Source organism: Channa argus, chromosome 2, assembly GCF_033026475.1.
Source record: "Channa argus isolate prfri chromosome 2, Channa argus male v1.0, whole genome shotgun sequence".
Classification (NCBI taxonomy): domain Eukaryota; kingdom Metazoa; phylum Chordata; class Actinopteri; order Anabantiformes; family Channidae; genus Channa; species Channa argus.
Window position 1 is genome coordinate 2,310,093 of NC_090198.1, and position 21,380 is coordinate 2,331,472.

General features: G+C 39.2%; 2 protein-coding genes across 2 annotated transcripts in view; one reads left to right on the plus strand and one right to left on the minus strand.

Moving 5' to 3' along the window:
* Positions 1–690: 690 nt before the first annotated feature.
* Positions 691–16,258, minus strand: txlng (taxilin gamma). Its single transcript, XM_067494346.1, has 11 exons — positions 16,146–16,258; positions 14,426–14,535; positions 12,533–12,677; positions 8,694–8,785; positions 6,846–7,016; positions 6,331–6,525; positions 5,942–6,061; positions 5,695–5,769; positions 5,252–5,344; positions 5,074–5,169; positions 691–4,411 (listed from the first exon to the last, which is right to left on the minus strand). Exons 2-11 carry the CDS (start codon positions 14,516–14,518, stop codon positions 4,037–4,039), a joined length of 1,455 nt encoding a protein of 484 aa, XP_067350447.1. The 5' UTR covers positions 14,519–14,535; positions 16,146–16,258; the 3' UTR covers positions 691–4,036.
* A 2,944-nt stretch (positions 16,259–19,202) lies between these two features.
* ccdc102a (coiled-coil domain containing 102A) overlaps positions 19,203–21,380 on the plus strand; it is a 72,038-nt gene continuing 69,860 nt past the window's right edge. The window contains exon 1 of the mRNA XM_067494406.1: positions 19,203–19,396. The gene's annotated coding sequence lies outside the window, so the exon portion shown is untranslated. The remainder of the gene's footprint in view (positions 19,397–21,380) is intronic.

Genomic DNA, 21,380 nt, shown 5'->3' on the forward strand with positions numbered 1-21,380 from the left:
TCTTGCTTACACATCACCATGGCCCAGGTTCCCATAAGCAGATAAGATCCCACTTGAGTGGTAGCGTCTCCAGTGTTTGGGGGAATTTAAAATTTGGGGTGAAGGGCCTTTGCCGATTTCAGGAACTTAAAACATTTATGTGCACAGTCACAAAGTTCATTTAAAATACTCCTGCAGGGACAGAAGTATTATTTTCCATAGTGACTGAGGAGTGAGGAAACCACTAAACAGGGTTCCCTTAGATCGAAGTATCGATGGTTACTTGGACAAGAGTTTTGAGGAACCTGCTGCTCACGTACAGGGAAGCGTTCTTTTCTACCTTATTTTTCCACCTGCAATTGTGGCTGTTATTTCTTACATAATATACTTACATACTGTGCTTGAAAGAAACATTCCCTGCTGTTTGCCTTTGTTCTTAAGGTACATAAACTCTTCAGTATAAAGCTTGAGTGAGTGATGAGACTTAATGCACTTGAGGGATCTTTTCCTCGCCTGTTATTACATATAGTGGATTACTTTTGTGTCCTGCACTAAAAATTGCAATAAAACTAATTTTTTCAAAAGTTCTTGTGTAAAATTTCAATGCCTCAATAGAATTGATGGTTCTTTTATATTTTAGAAATACTGAACATCACATTCACCAACAAAAGACCCAAGTATTACTTCAAATGAAGATATCGGTAGCAAAGACAAATTCTACAAAATGTTTATTGAAAAGCAAGAAAGGACTATAAGAACATTGTACAATCAAAGAGGTGTGTGGGGGTTGGGGCTGTGGGGTCATTGTTTTTTAGTAAAAATAAAGCTTTCCAAAGCTATGGTGACTCATGCCTCTTCTTTCACAGTCTCACCTGCAGAGGTAGATTCTGACATTACCTGAGAGTTAATCTGGGGCAACGCCTAAGAAAAAGGAAACTGATGCGGATGCTTCCCTCAGCTTGTCCTCTACCCAACAAAAGTACACACACACACACACACACACTTTACTGCTTACATGCATGTTTTGAATCCACAAAATGCAAAAACATCAGAAAAATTAAATGGTCAGGAAAGATCATAAAACCAGCTGGGAAGGCAACACCTTTGAGGACATCATACACATTCATGTGGCTTTAACAGCCAGTCTGCATACATTTCAGAAACATTAATGCGTCTCATTGTCATTGATTTGACAATATACAGAGCTCAATGATTACTGGCTGATGAGCATTAGGGACTTGTTAACGAGCACTTCACTTGCTGACTAAAAAGGAAATTTTAGAGAATGCTGATCTTGGATCAGCGTTGCAATGACGACAACGAATGAACACATTAAAGGGGGTTAGCAGACCAGGACAGGGTTAACAATTTGACAGTAACCACAAATGAAAAGTAGTGAATACAATATGCAAGCCGGGTGTAAACACGGGAATTTTTATACCGAACAAAAAAAAAAAAAAAACCTCAAACACATTGTTTCACTGATCAAATAGTCCCCCCCCCCCCCCCAAAAAAAAAACCAACAAACAAACCAAATCCCAGAAGTTGACCCTGCTTATGGTAATTTCGTACATTCATATTATGACTCTACACAGACTGATCAGTTTCCTCATCAACGAAAAATAGCCCCTTTTTAATATACATCACTGATGGAAATCAACATGTTTATTTAAATGCATTAGAAAAACAAATCACATTCAATTTTCTTCCAGTATAATTTTTAAAGATAACAAGGTTCATTATTATGACAGTACTAAAATGTCTCCATATTTCCAAACATAATTTACATAAAAATGATATTTCAGTGGATGAAGACATTTCAAGAACTGCTGAGTTGGTTCTAATCTGAACATCCTGTTGACTGTGCAGATAAAACCATATAGGAAATCATATTACATATTTAAATTAAAATGCTGAGATGCAGACTTAATTCGAAACATTTACTGAACATCATTTTAATTATTTTTTCTAGGGGGGGGGGGGGGGGGATATTATTCCAAAAACATTTTCCCTAAATGCCTCAAAGATAAGATGAAAATATCAAACTGAAGTTGAATCCTGGATGAGGTGGAAACATCTATGGTAAGATGAGTTTAACAATACATGTCAAAGAGTTCTGCTGGAACGAGTCACAACCACTTCACACAGGCAACTCCACCACTGGTATCTAAAACAGTCCAACGTGTATCTGAGCCCACAAAGTACTTTTAAGTATTAAGATCACTGACAGGAAACAAAATCTGAAGACTATTTCAGATTCTGAATTAAGTCCTCTAAAACATCATATTTAACAACTGTAAAATAGAGATTTGTAATTTGTTAGCAACAAAAATGGGGTTTAAAACAAAATTACCAACTTAATAAATTTAAAGAGCTTCAGTGACAGATTTTGTCAGACTTGTGGTTTTACCATCAATTCAGTTTAGTTTCCAGGGACTCTGCAACATTAGTCAGCTCCACAATGTAAACAAGCAAGACGACAAAATGTGGCACTTCAAGACCTATTTAGCTGCCAGTGAGTCCAGACAGTTAGTGGTTTTAGCCACTCACCAGAGGTTCGACCTGAGCTCCTGTGTTTTTCCAGGCAGACTGAGGGAAATTGAGGGATGACTCTAGGGAAAGACATAGGTATTCGGAGGCTGTCAGTCGTACACGGAGTCAATTCTAAAAGCTCAACTGCTGTTTGAAGCTCAAACTTGATGACGTTTGCATCCCTGATATTATATATTGCACTAAACAATTTTCTAACCCTGCTCCACTAAATACCAAACAACCACAGCCTCCTGTAGTATGGTTAACATTTTTAGCCAATAATCAACCAATCTAGCTAGTAGACTCTCAAACTGACTTAAACAGGATCCACAGACCACATTCCACAGTTTGGGTCTGTTAGTGGTGCCTGTTCACTAACTTCAGTCATGAGCTGATTACCCTGGAAAGCAGGTTGTGTGCTCAAATCAAATTACCGTTGGTTTGTTGGGCAGCCCCCAACCGTCTCCACCCCTTCCTGATGTTGGACACTTTTACAGCCACTTTACACCACACCCAGCTGTGCAGCAGCAGGAGTGGTTTGATCTCCACTTTAGCCAGTTTTTATTCTTGGAGCTCTATGGCAGCTGCATCGTTGACCAATCCCGCCACATCTTTAGCCACCATTTTTGAAGCCCAATCCCAAAAAAGCTCCCACATATTGTCAGATAGTGTGGCCATGTGATTTATTATTTTTTCTAAACTTATAACCCACATTCACACGGAAAAAATGATATCTCTACTAGCTGGTTGGCCAAGTGGCAGGAGCTCAGCAACTGTCGCTGAGATGCAGACCATTCTTATATGTTCCCCGGCTTTAAATGAGTGTCACCTACTTTAAGAGGACTTGCAGCTTAATTCTGCTGACACTTGCATCTCTTACCCGGAAAAATAAAAATTCAGATTAAATCACTTTCAAAATGTGATATGATAAAGAAAAAAAAAAAAAAACACTTAACTTGGATACAAACTCCGCTAAGGATGTGACTAACTGTTCCAGGTTTTCCAGCCACATTCTGACTATAGAGTTATAGTAATAATATTAAAAATAATAATAATAATAATAATAAAACAAACCTGATGAAAAGCTGGAAACTGCACAAACTAATAAAATGTGACATCTGGGGGTTAGGGTCTGGGTAAACAGCTTCAGTTTGACTGTGCGGAAGTTTCCTAGGAAAATATAGTTGTGGTAGAAAAGGGAGCATGAAGCGGTTTCCACAAAACCAATTATTACATCCAACATCAACAAGGATAATCTTTGACATAAGCATCTTTGATACATACAGTCATTTTGCTCTTCTGAACCACAAAAACATACAGGTTCTGTTTTGGGGTAGAAACCTGGTTAGATTAAAAAGATGAAAATAAATTTCTATTTCCATTGAAGATGGGTTGTCTGGCTAGTTCTCAAACTAGGAAGTGTGTCGAGCCCCTGCTATCACACACACACACACACACACTCTGTTTCTCTCTCTCTCACTCACTCTCATACACACACACACACACCCCCCGACTGCAAGTTCACTCAGTCCTGCTGTGTGCTGTCTGTTTCTGCAGACTGGCTGCTGGCCATCAGAGCAGTAGTGGTTTTGTTGGCAGCAGCCAGTGAGGGGTCAAGTTCAGGTGGTCTAGGAGCTTGTTGGATGCCATCTGTTTCCTGCTCAACCACCTGTACAGAGCCCTCTGCATCATCATCATCATCATCATCTTCCTCCTCCTCCTCAGCTGAAGGCTCATGTAGCTGGGCTTCGGGGGTTTCTGTGTCTTTGTTTCCCTGCTCCTGGAGGAGGCAGAGCCGGTTGTTAAGGTCATTCCTCTCCTTCTGCAGCGCTCTGCATAGCCTCTCTAGCAGCTCCAGCTTCCCCTGCAGGGCTTTGAAGTGGCCATCGCGCAGAGTTTTCTACAACACACCATCCAAGTTTACTAATTAATTTTTTTTTAATATTTCGTCATTTTACAGAAAAAGTAGGAAACACATCTGAAAGTTTGTCAGAGCTTTCAACTAGAGATGTTAACGGTAAGAATAATTTCAACTTATTAATTCCAATTCTGCTTATCAAGTACCAGATTCGGACATTAAATCAAATATAAAAAAAGGCATCAGGGATCCACTGAGGAACTGCGGGAAGAATCTAAACATTTGTCCTGCAGTTTTGGCTCGGTTCCAGAACCTGTACTCCCCTAAAATGCCAAAGTCAGGATCATTTGTGACATAAGAAGTTCACTCTAACACAAATATACAATCAGAGCTGTGTGTCTATAGTTCCAACAACTCCAAAAAAGTGAGACATCACTTCCATATTCCCCTTTTAAACTTTTACTTAAGCTTCTAAACTCTAAGCTGTTTCGAGCAGAACTTCAATGTTTGGATAGTTTTACTTTCCAAAATCATCAGCTATTCTTTAAGATTCTATTTAATTATACTGCACAAACTTTTCACTACACATTTTGCATCTTTAACATGGAAATGTTATTACTGTGGGAACAAAGGCTTAGCTTGTCTTAATCCTTCCATTCTTACTACCACCACAACAACCAGAGAAGAGAGTGGATAAGAATCACCTCCTCAGCCATCTGCAGCAGAGCCTGGTTGTTACTCTCCCATTTGGTCCTCCACTGCGTTGTTTCCTTCTCCAGCTTCTTGATCTTTTTGGTCATCTTTTAGGTCAGGAATATACACAAAGTTAACATCATAAGACAAAGAGGGAAGTCGGTCACTAGTGGCGACGCAGTTTCTCACCTTTTCCATTTCTTGTCTGAAGGTGGTGAAGACCTCATTGCTTTTAGCCAAAGTGCTCTGGAACTCCTCAAACTTGTCCATGTAAAGGGAGAGCTGAGGGATGTGAACAGTGACAAGTGACAAGTTTGTTTTGAGACCTTCAGCTAAAATGTCGTAATGTAGCTTTAGAAAAAAAGCAAATTCAAATCAAAATTTTTTAAAACAAATGATTGAAAATGTAAACCTGAGTACAATATGGAGACACAGCAAACTCTCAAATTTTCAGAGACTAGATAATGAGCAAAACAGAAAATCCAAGTACAACTGAATCTTCAACAAAGCACAAAAACTGACATGGTCTGACTTCTTTCTGAAACTACAGAGAAGTAAAAGAAAGTCTTCTATATTACCAGCAAACTACAATGCTAACGTCTGCAGAAACGCGTGTGTGTGCGTACACTAACCTGTTGCTTGAGCTGCGTTTCTTGCTCTTTCATCAGCTCACACTTTCGTCTGGACTCTGTGGCGTCCTTCAGGAGCTGCAGTGCCACAGTACAGTCAGTTCTGTTGCCTCTCACTGGTACAGCACATACCTTCAGAGTTTCTAAAGTGCTTTTTAATATTTTTATGTTTGCTCCACTATGAGCTAGTTACTACTAGTATCTAAAGAAATAATGAAAACAGACCCTCAGAAAAAAAAGATGTACTCACAAAGTCTCTCTCTCTCTGCTGCTTCTCCTCAACCTCCTTCATCATCTCTGTGATTCTCTGCAGCTTAGCATCCATCAGCTGCTGTTGCAGCTCCTTGTGCTTGAACACCTTGTCTATGTGCTGTAAAAGTGATACACATCAACACTACAGCTTTTAAACGGATCTGCACTTTAACACCAAATAAGTCCAAAGGGGGAGAGATAGCAGTTCTAATGTCTTGGCTACCTCCTTCAAACCTCTCTTTAACTAATTTAGCCAAAGTTGTCGTTTGCCACAACTCCTTTGATTCTTTTAGTAGGTGCTGCTTTTCTTGTGACTAGAGTAGCACTGGCCAGGATAGACTATACACAGGCGAACATTGAAAGTAAAGACACTGACTGCCATCTTACCTCCTCTCTGAGCTCATACTGCTCAATGAGCTTTTTTAACTTGTCTGCCAGTTCCATGTTCTCCTGCCTCAGCTTGGTGTTGTGGGAGCTGTGCTGCTCCATCTGCAACTCAATATCATTTAAGGTCATCTGAAAGTGCAGCATTGCCTCCTTCCTTTGCTCCTCATACTCCCTTGACCGCTGAGCATTCTCCTCCTGTCAGGTGCCACATGTGGGAATAAAAGGAGGTCAACAAAGACATTCTAGTAAGGATGGGAGAAGGAAAACGTAAAAATGGGCCTTTATTTTCAGAAGCTGGAGGCACAGTGACAGTGACAAGAAATAAAGGGGTTCCAAACAAAAAAGGAAAAAATAATCTGTGGGTGCAATGGGTTTATCAGTCACGTTAGTAGCAAATAGCCATTTAGATTTACAATAAGGTCTGTTATTTTTAATACCAGCTGATTATAAGCCAGACAAGAAACAAAAGATGAAACCAAAAGCAATGAGAACAATGGCAGCAGGCTAAGTTGTACCTTCAGTGTCTTGTTGTGTCTCTGCAGCTCCCTACAGAGACTTTCCAGCTTGCTGCGGGCCAGGATGGCCTTGCTGTGCTCCCCCTGCAGGTGGACCTTCTCCTTCACAATCTGAGACTGCTTCTTCTGCAGGGCTTTCAGCCGCTTCTGCATGCAGCGGCTCTCCTCTAGCTGAACACACACAGTAAGCATTACTGTGACTACATTATGGTTAAACTTGGTAATTTGCCTACCGCTACATTCATTTGGAAATTACTATATAAATTGATCATATCATTTGCATTTGAAAATAGAATCAATTAAATCTTAAGTTTTTTTGGTAAAAGACAGAAGAAACTGCTACAGATAGTGTGTTTTCATAGGATGTGTGACAAGGCATTATATTCCCTGAGACCACTCTCAAGAGTTTTGTTGTTATTGAATATACATATTCAAGCATGTAGAGTAAAAAATGTTTATCGGTTAATCACGACACACAATTACGGATCATGTGACAACTAAAACCATTTTTCAAAAAGGGTAAACAAGCTGATAATCTTATATTACAAGAGTCAACAATCTCACGTTTCAGGTCAATCATAGGCCAGACCGTTTTTATGCTGAACTAAAAATATTTAATTGATATTATAATTTTACAATTATTCTTCCATGTTTGCAACAATCCCCAAACAAACACTAAAAATCAACAACAAATTGCTTGTACTTATGCTTAGTGTCTATCAGAGATCTTGTACACGCACATTACAGTGGCTTACTACATACAGTGCATCCAGATTCCCTGTGCTTAACTGTTTCAACATTTTGTTACGTTACAAGCCTTATTCCAAATGTATCAAATTCATTATTTTCCTAAAAATTATTTGATTGGAGTACAACTGGGGGAAATTCAGTTAATTGGACATGATTTTGAAATGCATAAACCTGTCTATTGAATGGCGAATGAGAGAGAAGTGCCTAAGTCAGGGAGGTGACCAAGAACCCGATGGTAACTCTGAAAGAGCTCCAGTGTTTGTCTGTGGAGAGAGGAGAACCTTCCAGAGGAACAAGCATCTCTGCAGAATCCCATAAATCAGGCCTGTATGGTAGAGTGGCCAGACGAAAACCACTTCTCAGTACAGCCCACCTGAAGGACTCTAAACTCTCTGGTCTGATGAACTGGGAGACTCAAGGGAAAGATGAATGCAGCAATGTACAGAGACGTCCTTGAGGAAAACCTGTTCCAGAGCACTCGGCACCTCAGACTGGGCGACAGTTCATCTTCCAACAGGACGACCCTAAGCTCACAGCTAGGATAACAAAGGAGTGGCTATGGGACAACTCTGTGAATGTCCTTGAGTGGCCCAGCCAGAGCCCAGAAATGAACCCAATTAAACATCTCTGAAGATCTGAAAATGGCTGTGCACAACTGCTCCCCATCCAACCTGATGGAGCTTGAGAGGTACTGCATAGAAGAATGGGAGAAATGCCCAAAAATAGGTTTGCCAAGCTCATAGAATCATACTCAAAAGTACTTGAGGCTGTAATTGATGCTAAAGAAGCTTAAAAAAAAATAGTAATAATCAAAAGGAGGTGAATACTTATGTGTGATTTTATTTTTTTTAAAATTTAGAATAAATTTGCATAGATTTCAAACAAACTTCTTTCACGTGGTCATTACCGAGTATTGTTTCTAGGATTTCTAGGAAAATAAGTAATTTTGTCCATTTTGAAATAAGGCTGTTACATCACAAAATTTGAACGAAGTAAAGCACTGGGAATACATTCTGGATGCACTATACATGTAATGTAGCATTTGGGGTTATTTTTTTTCCTCGGGGCTGAATGTTGAGACACACAAATCCTACTCACCAAGTCTGCATATTTTTTGCACAGCGCTGCCAGTTTCTCTTCGGGAGTGGTAAGAGAGTTTAGGGCCTGCATCAACAGAGAAACTTCCTTTCCTGAAACATAAACCACGAGAAAAATTCAAAAACTAAAGCTATGGTTCAATTCATTCGAGTACAAATGAGCAAACAGCGTTTATAACCAGGGATAAAGTAATGACCAAAAAATATTATACACCAATCAGGCATAACATTACGACCACCCATGCAAATCAATGCAATCAAATGCAGTAGCTCTGCTATGAATTCTACTTTCACAAGGCTATAATTTCCCAATATTTGGTTAAAAGGGTTGGGAAGGTGATAATTCTGCTATTTGTTTATTATTAACAAAGTGGGTAGTGGAGTTGTGCTGCAGTGCATTATAGGAAGAGGTGGATCTAATGTTTTGTCGACCTCATTAATGTTAAATAGGGTGGTCGAAAACCTAAGAAAGGAGAAATTATAACATTGTTAAAGGTAAAACTCATGGCAGAGCCACTTTATTTGATTGCAATGAATTGTGCAAAACTTAACTTGTAGCCATCATCCCTCTACTACCATCTACCATCCCTCTAGTGCCCTCGATGGCGAGTGGCTTTAGAGGAGAGGTTTTCCTTCTAAAGTCAATGACCAGCTTCCTGGTCTCGTCTACATTAAGGTCAAGGTTGTTTTTCTCTACATACACAAAAATGTTGTCAACCAGCTTCCTGTACCCAGACTCATCCCCATCTTTGATGTCCTGGAAGGGGACGCGGTCATGCGTGTAAAGGGTGTAGAGTTGAGGCTGAGACAGCAGCCCAGGAGTGTTCCTGTACTCACTCTGAGATTTGCTGACCACCTTCCTCCCATCCCAACCACCTGTGGTCTGTCAATGAGGAAGTCCGAGGTCCAGTAACAGGTTGTAGATGGAAGACCAAGGTTTGTTTTCCTGAACAGATTGTATTAAAGGCCGAGCTATAATACAAAAACAGGATCCTTGCATGTTTTCTTAGGGTCCAGGTGTTGGAATCTGTGATCTAGAGCGAAGGGCCACTGCATCATGTGGCTCAGAAGGTTGAGCAGTTATCCACCAACCCCAGGATTGTTGGTGCGATCCCCAGCTCCTCCGGTCACATGTCGAAGTGTCTATGAACAAGGCACTGAACCCCCACTTAGTTACTCCCAGTGAGTGTAGGCCAGCCACATAGCAGCTTCTCCCTCGGTGTGTGATTGTGTGTGAGATTATGTGAATTAGAAGCAGTGTAAAGCACTTTTGGTACTAATAGGAAGAAAAGCCTTATAATTGCAGACCATTTGCAATATCATCGATTGATCTATTGGTAAGATAGGCAAATTGAAGTCGTTCTACAGTGTCTGGGATGTTGGAGTTTATGTGTTTGAGTAGAACAGTTTCAAGACAATTCATGACAACTGGTGTAGGAGCCATAGGTCTAAAGTCAGAAGTGGAACTTCTGCTTGTGATATAGAAGTTGAAAATGTCTTTGTACAATCCTGCCAGCTGTTCAGTGCAGCTCTTAGGGAGTCTTGGTGACACAGCGGTTAAATTATCTCAGTGCCTTCAGAACCTGTGTGTGTTGCCTGGAAAGCAATGTCCTCAGTGTTGCAGGGAAGTCTGGAAGGTGTGTGTGATCATTTTGTCAAATCGGCTATAAAAGCTGTTAAGGCTGTCCAGCAAGGTGGCGTCATCCTCGATCATGATGGTGCTCCTACAGCAGTTGGTGACAGACTGGAGTCCCTGCCACATAGTACATATGTTGTTTCGTAGATACAAACTTGCAAGTTTTGGTTTGGCTTAAGTAAGATAGTCACGTGAGCTAATTTTCCAAAGTGGGGTTCGTGTTCAGCTGCATGACTTTTTAAATATTACAGACGTTGGTAAGTATGTTGTTTACTCTAGTAGGAAAGGCTACATTTTGATACAGTTTTGGGACTGTTTTGTGGGGACTACAGTGATTCATTTTTCTTAAGATAGTAGAAACAGCATCTGGATACACATTTTCTTGCTTAATGATCAGGTTGTGTAGAAGCTTTAGTGCAGCCTCCCCCTTGGCAGAGGGTGGTATATAAACACTTACATTAATGCACTGCAGTTCTCTGGGTAAATAGAAGACATTTTAAGGTCAAATACTCAATCTTCTGAGCAGTTCTGAGAGATAACCTTATTGTCAGTGCACCAGGTCCACTAGAATGGTTGTTTCTACCCAGTGGCTCTTACCGCAGTGCTTCTGTCAGCTCTGAAGATGATGTGGCCCCTCTGGTGTTAAGGGCTCATCTGGAGCATCTTCACCGAGCCACGTTATGCAAAAATACATCATGGTGCAGTTTAGTAGGAATCCCTGTGATGATATCCTTGCGTGTACTTTATTTTCCAAAGACTGGATGTTTGCATGGACGTTAGTATGACCGGTAGCTTTAGCTTCCCTTTGCTAATCAGTCAATGAAGCTTCCACCTAGCTCCTCCCTGCCGGCCCCGCTTTCACTTCAGCCTGGTTTTGTCTGTTTAGGTCAATTAACGTATAACAACCGTAATTATTTTAATTATTTCTCTAGGTTGTGATTACTCTTACATGCCACGTGAACAACATTTATCTATGCAATGTCACACAGGTGGTCGTCATGTTATGCGTGATCACTGTATATAGAGAAAAGTAAAATTACATTGTAATAATATTCCACACCTGCTGTGTGTTGGACAGAGCACTAACGGTATTGCCTAATGCAATGGCTAATGATTTTACTGTTACATTAATCACAATGATGTCAAAGCTCTGTGGTATGAGCAGGACTGTGGGTTTTTTTGAGGATGTGAAGGTGTTTATATTCTGCATCAAAACAAATGTATAAAAAAGAAAAGTCAATATGGAACCAGGCTATTTTTAAAAACATAACTTTTTGTTTAAACTAACGCTTAACTCCGCAATACATAGTAATTATACTGAACGATATTTAAATAAAGATAATTTCTAGACATCTAGCCATGATTTGAGTAGAAGAACAGCATTTATTTTATTAGCAATATAATGGTGACGGTTGCGCAGGAGGTAGAACAGTCATCCACCAATCCTAGGGTCGTTGGTTCGATCCCTGACTCCACCTGTCAAATGTCAAAGTGTGCTTGAGCAAGACACTGAACCCCAACTTAGTTGCTCCCGGTGAGTGTTGTCCATCTGCATAGCAGCTCCCCCATCGGTGTGTGAGTGTGTGTGTGATTGTGAGTGTGAATGGGTGAATAAGAAGCAGTGTAAAGTCCTTTGATTGCCAATAGGTAGAAAAGTGCTATTCAAGTGGAGACCATTATTCCCCATGTTTTATAAAGTGTCAAGCTGAATGTTAGCTATATTTTTGATTTAAAGACATTTTATTCCAAGCTCCTTCAAAAACCTAAGCCAATTCTTACTCCTTGCTAACTTCAATAAAAAATATCAGGACTATACCATTCTCTGCTCTACAGCCCTGTAGAGATACAGAAGACACACTGGTAAATGTTCTGCACTTATATAGCGCTTTTCTACCTATTGGTCCTCAAAGCGCTTTACACTGCTGTTCATTCACCCATTCGCACCCGATCAAACAGCGATGGGGGGGGTCTGCTCTGCAGGTGGCCAATCCTCACCGGTAGCAATGAGGTTGGGGTTCAGTGTCAAGGACACTTCGACATGTCACCGGAGCAGCCGGGAATTGAATTATCAACAGGCAGGACTGGTAGACGACCACTCTTCCTCCTGCACCACAGTCGCCCCACTGCAGAGTTTATCTGTACAAGCAATGGCTGTTGGTTATTTTTGTCACAGTCAAGTTGCAAATTTTATAGGTATATCCTACCGAAGGCCTTGTCCTCTCCAGTCTTGGAATCTCCTCCGGGGTCCAACTCCGTCTCCCCCAGGTGGCTGGGGCTGTCCTCCCTGCCTGGAATTTCCCCCCTCTCCTCAGCACAGCACAAGCCCAAACCAAACTCTGCAACCTCATCCTAATGACAGACAGACACATGAAGTTTACGTAACTTTAGAGGATATTCCATTGACTTACAAATCATTTCCTGGAGACTTACCCTAACCCACCCCAAAACATACGCCAATCTTAAACCAAAGTATCATTTAATGATTTCCTCATGGGGACCAGCATATTTTCCCCACAAGGAAAGCCATGTCCCTACATTTGACTTTGTAGTCAGATCTTAGTCCCCACAGTGTGAGTAATACACCACAAATAACTACAAAGCATTTATAACATCTCACTGAACAGCTGTTTCAAACGGGCAGTTTTTCCCTAACTTAGAGGGGTTCTGTGTCTTGCCTAATTGTGCCTTAAAAGCACATGATGGTGAAAATCTGGTGAACCTACATCACACCTTTCTCAGTTTTTCCATCAATTTTCCAGCCGGTCTGCAGTTTCAAACTTATTTCTTTCCCCACATTTACGGCCCTTTTCAGGCATTGAATACACAGCATTGGTGAGTTTGTCTGTCCGGTAAAGTGATGACATTTTATCATCCAGATACAGATACTTTTACCCACAAGACATTTACGAAAAGTCCTGCATGGTTGCAAGAAACAGGTGTAGAAGAGGCAGCGAATTAAAAAATACTGAACAGAGTAAGAATGTTCTTTCACATGTCTCAAGCTGCACCACTGATTGGATTTAAAAGTTATTTTGTATTTACGCATTAATTACTTATGAGTGCAATGAGCACTCACCTCCATCTCTAACTACTACTGACATATCAGTTTCATCATTTCAAGTAATATCAAACTATGCACAAGCATTGAATGACCAATTTCCTTTTTATTTTTGTGTTTTGCTAGATATCCTCTATTCATGCAACTGACAAGAGTAAACACTGAAAATACAAAGAGACTGCAGTTAAACAGCTCATCTCACATTTTTTTGGTCAGGCAAAACCTGTGGATAATACCTGATACACTATGGTTTTATTATTACCTAGATCAAGGTTCTAAGTGAGATGAGGCAATACCAAAAGGTGGCGTGGAAACACAGTAGTTTGTTCCGAAATCCTCCAACATTCTTATGTGTGTCACACTGAAGAAGACATCGCCACAGTTCCATACAGCATCATTATTATGACCAGCTACACTGAGATGGTGCTACATTTGCAGTGGAAAAGAAAATACCTGGTAGCAAATGCAGATTACGTCAAGTCAAGTTGCTAACATGTGATGGAATAACGTAGTAAAGTAACAGCAACAGTAAGGAGAATATGTTAGAAAATAATTATCTGATATGTCAGGGTCCATCTCCTCAGCACCTTAAAATAATATATTTTACAGTATTTCAAGCAGGTTTATTAAACTGAGACGATGACTGACATGACACATTTATTACAGTTATGTTAAAAGGCAGTAGAACACATGCTTTTAAAATCTCTCTGCACCATCTTCTTGTTTTGTTGCAGCTTTTACATTGATCTGTCAGCTTTCACTTTAGACTTGTCATAGTTAAAGTGACACAGACAAGTTACAATGTCTGACCTAGTAAGATTGTCACTGTGACTTCAGTCCAAAAGACCCAATCAAACCAAATCATTTAGATATCATTAGGTAAAAGTACTTGAAGCGGGTTCACTTTAAAACCACATTTAGAACTTTTGTGTCCACTTTTACTTTATCTATTGCTAATAAGCATTAAAGACAGCATATTTGAAATTAGGATGAATGGCATATGAACACACACACACACACACACACTCTTAGTGTTTACCTGACTTGGGCTGTCCAGCTCAGGTGGAGAATCACTGCCTCCCACCATTCTCCTGGATGCCACCTCAATTTCACAAACTCCTGATGTCTCCATTAGTTTCAATCAAAAAACTAGAAATTCAGAGTAAACCACATTGTTAGTAAATGTTAATCAGTAGTAGTATTGCAATTAAAACTTCAAAAATTTGATTAAAATAAAAACAGGGCTGCATTTCCGTGGATCCCTGTTACCTTAACAGTGCCCCAGCAAAGCAATAATACTTATTCATAACCATACAGAGACATCAACCACGTGTGTACTGTAGTGACAGGAACAACATGAAGACCAAAAATGGCAGTGCAACACTCAGCATGACCCAAAGAGCTGAAACCAGTATGAATTAGCATGATTTCAGTCATTAAGTCTCCCACAAAGTCCCCCAACCAGAGGAGTGCAACTGCCGTCTCAGACCTACAAACACCAGCGTTTAAACTTCCATATTATAATGTTAACAAATGGTAACGAATGCTAGCGGTTACCTTGGTAGCCTTGCACTAACTTTCATAATAATGCTAAATAATTTCAACAGGTTGAAGAAATTTCAAATTCAGTTAACTAATGTTACATAACGTTACGATTGCATGGTGATACAAGCGCAGGTAATTTATGGAAGTCAGTGACAAGCTAACAAACCTTTTGGCTGATTGTAGTTTATGATACAAGCTAACAAAGGGTAGAATAAAAATAAATACTAACTGTTGGTCAACTTACACCAACTGTCTAACATTAACACGACGGATGTGCAAGTGTTGCTACTGAAAATGGCAGACAAGACCAGAATTAGCTACGCGCACTGCAGTTTCCCGCAAAACGAACCAAGACTGGAAAGTACATTTTAACATGCTTATTTAACTTAGCAAGCCGGATTACTACGTCCATTTAAAACCAACTTTAGGATGATCTCATCTAACAAAACCAAAGGGAATCTTGTAACGTTAACAAACACTCCTAGTCTAAAATGCTAGTAGTATCAGTGCGTAACGTAATGTCTTAAGTTATTTAACTGTAACTTTGTCTTAATCCCTGGCGCTATTAACGTTAGCTTCTGTTAACAACTTTAAAAAGTTAGGGAAAACAACTGACTTGCGCACCAATTGAAGTATAATTCCCAGGCCGAATTTAAAAATGCCAAATTCTGCCCAAACATAAATTCTAATATATGGAGTATTACCATTATGGATTAGCAGATCGACTTGATAAACGTAAACCCTCGATACTCTTATGGGAATCTGGTGTGACGTTCCATCGACTCAGGTTATGTTAGCTACTTTGCTAAACGCACATGCCATTATTTAGCTTATCCCTGTAACTAAACTACCGTTAGCATTAACGGTGTTACAACATCCATTCAGAATTACTAAGCGTTGCCTTGTATAGTAATAAACGCAAGTGGTAAACTATCACTATTTAACAGCAGAAGTGTAAAACAAATATCTAACGTAAACTAACATTAGTTTGCTATCGTTAGCGAGGCTAACCCTGTGCTAACAGCTAACCCAGTTGATGGCTAACACTAGAAGTGAACTTTACTTCGCCAAACACCAAATTTCTTTTAGTAAATGCGAAAGCTACATGCTCATAGTGATATTTGCAGGAAACGTACCGCGTTGAGTTTGTGTAAAATAAGAACAATTTTATTCCGATAAAGCGAATATGTTATTGAAATAACTAAAGCCTTTACCTGTGTTTTCACTGTGGCGTAAGGGACAGTTATCAAGTTAGCGTTGCACTGCCAGAGAGAAAGTACGACGTCCGTTTAAATCTCTTCAAAATACAAGATCAAATTTACGGAAACAGTTAGAGGTTAGCTCCACTTTAACCATCTGCTGCAGCAAATGGCTGTTGACAAAAAGATCGGTACTAATAAGATTCTATTCCTATATCACAAATATGGGACTTTTCTACATTGACTTTTTATTATTTTTTCTGATTCAATATTTTATACTTTCACTTTGCATTTTCAGTGCAGCACATTTAGTTGTAATAGAGTATTTGTACAGTGTTGTAATAATAATTATATAAGAAATGCACCGTCTCCTTACTTTAAGTTCTGACCTTTTAATCCTCGCTTGTACACACGAAAATGTAGACATTAGACATTTTCGTACGCTCTTAATTTGAAGGGCATTTCGATTGTGTTTTGAAGCTGAAGTCAAAACCAAATGCAAGAATCTGAGAGCCCTTTTTTCTGGGAGGACAACAACAGCCACTTGTTACAAAGCCATTCATTTACTTAATGAACTAAATAATTAATCCAATTGAAAATATCTCAGTAGAAGTGCAACCCTTTATGATGAAGCTATCATCACTGCCACATATAGAAGAGTAAACTAGATGGAAATAGCATTATGAGGTGGCCATACCTTACTTCTTGTTCTTCATGTAAGGGATATGTACTTGCAGTGGGGAACACATGATATATGTTACCCTAAATATGACAGTTAGACTGTGATAGGCAGACATTCACATTAAGTGGCCATACTGTTTTATGTACTGGATATTCTGTGCTATTCACAATACAGCATTGCCTCCTTTCTGATAACTGATATGTACCATAGCTTACATAAAAGCATACACAGCCATTGGAAATCAGATAAAATTCTCTCTAGCTACTGTTACATTGTTCATACAATTACCTGTTGGAAAACATGTTGTCACAAAAATGAAATAATGGTTAATATTAAGGATGTTGAAAACTGTAAAATATGTGACTGCAGTTTACAGTAAATTACTGGTTAAGCTGCATTATGTTGAAAGTAACTTTAAATGCTGTGTTTTGTAGTAAATTGGTAAATGCCAGCTGTTCGCTATGAGTTTACATTCAACTATGCCTGCAAATTATTGTGATTTAGACTGATTAGTAAACCGTTACTTTTAAGTGTTCGATTACTATGATTTAGCAGTATGCTGGTGTAGAAATATATGTTATAAATGTAATTTAACTCAGTAGCCATTAGGTTGCTGTAAATTAACATTAAAGTTAACAATGTAAAATATCCTAAATCTGACTAAATCTACACTACACAATTATTTTGCAATGAAACATAAACTGAACAAGCCAGTGCAACTACTGGGTTATATATTTATGAAGTCTTGGTAGTTAAACTTGCCCATGAAATAATGAGTCAAAATGCCTTTTTCACCTGGCTGCATCATAGATCTGTCCTGTATGATTCAGTGATCTTAAACTTTTTTTCTAGAAAAAACAAAGCAGTCTTTCTGCTAACCACCAGAAAATGAGCCCAGATCTGGACTGGATTAATTAATCAATGCAGAACATCTACAACACCTCCACCAAATATTTTACAGAGTCTGCTACAGTTTCATAGAACATGAAAGACTCAGCCCAAATTACTTATGGGACCAAAGGAAGAGGAGGAACTGTTTGCAGTTAGGCTACGTGAAAAACTTGACAAGACAGGGGACACAGATTTCGAGAAGCCTAAGATGTCAGGCTTTAAGTGTTGTGTCAAGTGTTTTCAGCAATTCAATGAAAATCGTATCTGCATCAAATACTGTACAATATGAACAGTTTTCAGTGTACACCAGTGTCATTTGTTTGCCATGAGATGGCGCCAGTGTTATGTTTTGTTATGTTGTAGAATTTGTCCTATTTAAATCTCAGGAGACTTAGCTGATAATAGTTAGTTTAACAATTAGGTTGGTTAAGCCAACTCCAAACTGGTGTAGTGGAACTTCCATAACATTGATAGTCTAATAGCTGTTTAATCATTGTTGGATTGTGAGATGATGGGTCCTCTGGGGACACACAGCCAAACGAATCGTAACCACCTCAGCATACTACAAAGTGTACTTAACAAATCAAAAAAGACACAGTTAGATCCAGAAAATGCTCTGCACTTGTGTAGCACTTTTCTACCTATTGGCACTCAAAGTGCTTTACACTGCTTCTTATTCACCCAGTCACACACACACTCACACACAGATGGGGGAGCTGCTATGCTGCTGGCAAACACTCACCAGGACTCACCCAACACTGCCCCAGTCAACATTAAAGGATCAATAGGACTGAAAGATTGTGACATGCCTCATTTGTGATTATCAATGCTTAAAAGCCTAATAGCCACTGTGTAAGACTGTCCTAACAAGACATTTAAAAAAATACTAATATAAATCCTGCACTTAACATACTAGACCTAAAAAAATATTTGCTCAAAAAACCCCAAAAGTAAACAAGTTCTTTATGTGGAAAGGTTCTTTTCATAGGCCTATATTATTAGATTACTGATGCATTAATGCTTTCCTCAGCTTTGCAGGTGGTAAAGATAGACCATAACAACCTTTTGTGACATTTTGGTGATGATGATATGCTTTTAATCTAATAATTCCAACTTGAATTACTCTACATACTGCTGGGTACCTTTTGCTACTGTATTGTAAATTGCATACTTGAAAGTATCCAATAACGTTATTAGATAAACGCAGTAATTATACAATATTGATGTGAAGATGTAGCAAAATTAAAGTTGCCTTTGTAAAGTTACTGTACAACCGAGGCATGCTTCAAATTTGGTTTTCAATATTGATATTTGTAATATCCAGTAATTGATGGCTCAGTCATCTACGATTTTAGCTGTAGTAATTTGGACTGGGAGGTCTTTCTTCGCCAAACCAATAAGCAATCGACACTGCGTTGGGAACAAAACCAGATTGGTTCAAAACCGTAGATTGTTGTCACATCGATACCTGATTGGTCAAACGGGTTGCCCAAGCTTTCGAGACCCACCCCAATGTCTCTCCTTAGTGAGGACGTCGTTTCCATCCAGAGCGGAGGGAAAAAACAGCGCAAAGAAAAAGGAGTTCTGGACGGAGGTTTGGCAGGAAAAAGGGGGAAACCAGCGGTTTCACCAGGATAAAAATATCTCTTCCGAGAGAAGAGAAGCTGCAGCCTTCAGCGGCCTTTCGTTTACGGTACGTTCACCTCTGCTTTTGTTATAGGGGCTGGTAGTTTGACTGACCCCGCTGCTTCGAGACGCACTGGTGTCAAATAACACGAAAATCATCTTGTTCTTCCGTTGGGTTTTCCATATACAGTACATTGGTTTTTTAGGAATTGATTTGCAAATAACAGAAACTGCAAAGACCCGTTCGCACTGTGAAGGTAGTCTGTAGTTACTTTATTTCATCCACCAGGTAATGTTGTGTCAGATTCATGGACAGAAGGAAATGGACTTTTTTTGAAGTTTACCCAGTGAGGCTTTTTCTTTACTTAAAGACTTCTTGAAATACTGAACTCCCTGTTAAGGATTACGGCAATGCAACAACCACTAATGGGTTCCAGAGAGCAGACTGTATCAGATCCTGAAGCTGGGAACTCCAGTGCTACCTTAAAGGGCAGTGTTTCCCCCCCAAATACTAAAGATATAACTGAATGTCAGAGCTGCCTTATTAAATATGAAAAAAAAAAAATGAGTGTTGCCTAATCATTCCCTAAGTTTGCACAAACTGTTATAGATAATAGCTGGAATCATGATGTAATCCTGGTTTTATGTTTGTATTCGAAATTTGTTTGTAATAAAGTTAATATTATGTAATCCCCATTTTAACCCTAAAATAATATTAAGCCATTTTCCCATAGCTGCAGCAGTGAATTCAATGAACAACAAGAAAAGAAAATCTCTTAACAACGATATTTAAAATATAAGCAGGGGGGTGGTGGGTTCACAGTTTGTGAAAAGCAGCTCACTAGAAAACTCACTTTAGTTGTCGTCTGTGATGACTGGGAATATGCTGAGTTGTAGTCTTTTTGGTTCTAGTGGTGGGAGACTGGCTTCATATTAAGTGTGTCACCGATGTAGGGCAGGTTTTGCCCAGTTTGTGCATGTGCTACCCAGGTAACAGAGCTTAACATTGCCCTTTTTGCGTGAGCAGCCCCTGGAGGTCTTTGAAAAAAGAAGTAAATTTAATGACAGTTTTCATTTTTAGGATGTTTAAAAACATCATCTGATTATTCTAAATTCAGAGCTCTTTGTGCCAGTGCAAACAACAATGCATTCCAGATATATGTTAAGCAAATTGTATCAGAAAAACAATGATTTGGCTCAGTTATGTAGTGGTAATTTGTATTTCTGGTACCAATTGGAATAGGTGTCCACTACAAAGCACGGAGTATTGTAAACTGACCAGTAGGGAAAGCAGTCATAAAATATCTGGTTGGAGTCAGGTTCTTCTATACTTGTTCTTTTAGTCAGGTCATATTTCGCTGATTGTAGACAGTTTTAATCTTTAAATTTAAAGAGTTTGGGCCATTTCTTGTGTTAACAGTATTATTTTGTAGGAATGATTTTAGATCCTTCATGGATCTGATAAATGCAGAATACCTTTCTATCATAGTACATTTAATATCTTTGAATTTCCAATGGTTGATAAAACAAGCCTTACTCATAGAATTTATGATGACATTTTACACTATTACTGAAATGTTACAGGCCAATTGAATGATTTATTATGAAAATAATCGGTAGCTGCAGGTCCACCCTAAATATATATTCCACTCTACCACCTAGTTGTCCGAAAATTAACCTCCTACTGTCAACCCATCTAAAAGGACTTGTGATGTTTGTGCACTGCATTCCAGCTGCAGGAGAAAGGCATTTGTTAGCATTTGTTTTTGATTTACTGTATATGTTGAATTATTCTGGGTGGTCTTCAGGTTGTAGTTAGAGAGAGTCTTTTTGTAGTCAACTAAACTCATGCTAGTTCTGAACTAAATGCAAGTGCCCTCAGCCTAGCAGACTGACAAACTGTGCTTTCAATGGTCTGCACTTGTATAGCGCTTTATTTCCTGTTGGTACTCTACACTGCTTCTCATTCGCCCACACACTCACACACTGATGGGGGAGCTGTTATGCAGCTGACCATTACTCAAGAGCAACTAAGTTGGCGTTTAGTGTCT

Excerpts from the sequence above, each read along its gene's own strand:
- txlng (XM_067494346.1), bottom strand. The coding sequence starts at position 14,518 with ATGGAGACATCAGGAGTTTGTGAAATTGAGGTGGCATCCAGGAGAATG. Across the intron at positions 5,770-5,941 it reads AGCAGAGAGAGAGAGACTTT|CTCCTGAAGGACGCCACAGA; the intron begins GTGAGTACATCT and ends GTGGCACTGCAG. Across the intron at positions 5,170-5,251 it reads TCAGACAAGAAATGGAAAAG|ATGACCAAAAAGATCAAGAA; the intron begins GTGAGAAACTGC and ends CTGACCTAAAAG.